A 2,500-nucleotide genomic window follows, 5' to 3' on the forward strand; every position below is an offset into this window, starting at 1 on the left:
TTTTTTCTTTTTTTCTTTTTGGAGCAAATTTTAGTTTTGAGAGCAAATTTTTTTTTTAGAGGAATTTTTTTTTCTTTTTTTTTTTGAGCAATTTCTTTTTAGAGCAAACTTTTTTTGAGAGCATTTTTTTGAGTGTATTGCAAATCTTTTTTTGCGAAAAAATTTTTTTAGCAAACTTACATTTTTTTTGAACAATTTTTTTTTGGAGAGCAAATTTTAGTTTTGAGAGCAATTTCTTTTTAGAGCAAACTTTTTTTTGAGAGCATTTTTTGAGTGTATTTGTTGCAAATCTTTTTTTGAGAACTTTTATTTTTTTAGCAAACTTACATTTTTTTTTTTTTGAACAAATTTTTTTTGGAGAGCAAATTTGAGTTTTGAGAGCGTATTTGTTTTGGAGAGCACTTTTTTTTGAGAAGACATTTTTTTTGTAAGCAATTTTTTTTTTTTGGAGCTAATTTTTGTGTTTATTCAAACGGTATCAAAAAACTCATTTGTCTCTCGCGCCCTCGACCATCATACATCTATCTCACATATTTATTTTATCATCTTTCCACAGAAAAGGGGCAAAGTGACCCCTCAGACGCGCCCCGTGTCGCTCTGATATGCATCTGTGGTCGTGTGCTCTGGCTCTGCACGCTTCCTGTCCTGTCCCTCCTCTGTAGACTCGGGTTTCAAACCGCCGGTCAGATGGCGTTTTGCCTGGCCGAGCTGCACTTGTGGTCCACCAAGAGCTCTCTCCAAGTCAAAGGTAAGCGTCTCTCGCCCTCGTCTCCCACCTTGTTCCTCTCTCACCTCCCCGTCAGCGCTCACTTGGTCTTCACTCCAGTATCTCCTCCAGCGATCCGGCTCTCCGTCAACACGACGCTCACTCTCTTCGCTTCGCCCTCTTCAAACTCTCCTGCTGTTGATTTGTATTTGTTGCATGACGTGACCTTTTCATTTAAGGTTTCTGGAGACCGTGTGCTAGTTTTTGTGTTGTATTCCAACACAATACTTTCCATGCACCTTAAGATTTTGCACCTTGAGACTTTGTTTGTATTTTTAAATGTGATATCCAAATTACATTTATTATTCTGACTAATATGGATGCCACCGTTCCACACTTTTAATTTAACATTTTATCAATTTTGTAGCATTCACTGAAAATGGATTACGGTCATAATAATTTAGACTTTTCCATTTAGTTTTTTAAATTTTATTCTAGTCTTTACTTTTTGTTTTGTTGGAAACAAATACGTCGTAAAGCAGGATATGCTTTAGGGCGGGGCTTACTGTGATTGACAGGTCAATACGCAGGTCAATACGCCGTCATATATGGTCACTTTCGTTCATTGGCTGCAGAAAACAACGAACCCAATGCAGATGGTCGTAATCCAAGATGGCGACGGCAAAAATCGCCGTCTCGATGACCACGCCCACTTCTTAAATACATTGTGTGCGTTCTGACTACATTCTGGATCAATTTAGAACAAATTGTTCGTCGCCATTAGTCACTTTAGGAGGAAAATAGGGTTAAAAAAAGCTAAAGTTTGCCTTCAGCGTGTGTGGCGTTCGCCGCTCAGCACTGTCGAAACGGCGCTCCCCTGTGGGGCGGAGTGGGCGTGGCTTAAGTTTGACTTTTCCCTGCAGTTTGTCGTTTTTCTTCCCTGCTCTTCACCTATCGGTCCATCTCCTCTGTCAGACGGAAATGCTCTGTTTCTCCATTTTCTTGTTTTCTCCTCCCTTCAGTTCGGCCTTGTCTTTCACAGTCTGCTGAGCTCCAGACGGAGATAGCGTCTCTCAGAGGCTGACTCGCGTTGTGTGTGTGTGTGTGTGTGTGTGTGTGTGTCGATACACAAAGGTATGACAGCGTGTGCATCCCAGGTGATGGTGACATATCCTTATTTGTTTTGGTGTTTTTTTTTCTGCCTGCTTTTGTGTGTCTTGTGCTATCTCTCTGGAAATGTGTGGAGGATACATCTGAGCGGAGAGGCCTGGTCTCTGGGGCGTGACGCTCGCTATCGCCTCCGCCCCTTACATCATATACGTCAACGCCTGGGGGGGAAATCAACAACAACAATAATAATAATATGGATTCACAAACACGTTTAACACAAGTTTAATTCCTCCCCCATTTTTGTCCTGATGAGTTGACGGACGAGTTTCTTGTTTAAGACGGACGACAGTTGGGATTTTTTTGGGAAGGTATCGAGACGCAGGTGGAAACAACGAGGGCAGCACAGGTGACGACAATCAGACAATCAGGAGACACACACGCACGATCAGAGACGAGGCACACGGGAGCAGGAAGTGCGGAGACACTGAGGACAAACTACAAAATAAAACAGGAAGCCACCCGACACCGCGACGTTTGCAAAGTCGTAGTATGGAGTCGACGTCATTAAAGATCTTTTAAACTATTTCATTTGAACGTATCAGGATAAAAGGCTCTTTTAAGAAGTCGTACAAACATACTTTAGTTTGATTACAAACAAAAGAAAGCACCGTGTCAGTAGAATAG

The 2,500-nt window shown here is 41.4% G+C and overlaps 1 protein-coding gene across 6 annotated transcripts in view; it reads left to right on the plus strand.

Moving 5' to 3' along the window:
- wdpcp (WD repeat containing planar cell polarity effector) overlaps positions 1-2,500 on the plus strand; it is a 63,858-nt gene that overhangs the window by 13,717 nt on the left and 47,641 nt on the right. For all 6 annotated transcript variants that reach the window (XM_068567199.1, XM_068567200.1, XM_068567198.1 and 3 more), the window contains one exon: positions 557-748. In XM_068567199.1, the coding sequence (XP_068423300.1) occupies positions 688-748 (61 nt within the window). In that variant the 5' untranslated portion in view covers positions 557-687. The remainder of the gene's footprint in view (positions 1-556; positions 749-2,500) is intronic.

This window comes from Clinocottus analis, unplaced genomic scaffold (assembly GCF_023055335.1).
Source record: "Clinocottus analis isolate CAN_PGR_092001 unplaced genomic scaffold, fCliAna1.0.p SCAF_8, whole genome shotgun sequence".
Taxonomy (NCBI): Eukaryota; Metazoa; Chordata; class Actinopteri; order Perciformes; family Cottidae; genus Clinocottus; species Clinocottus analis.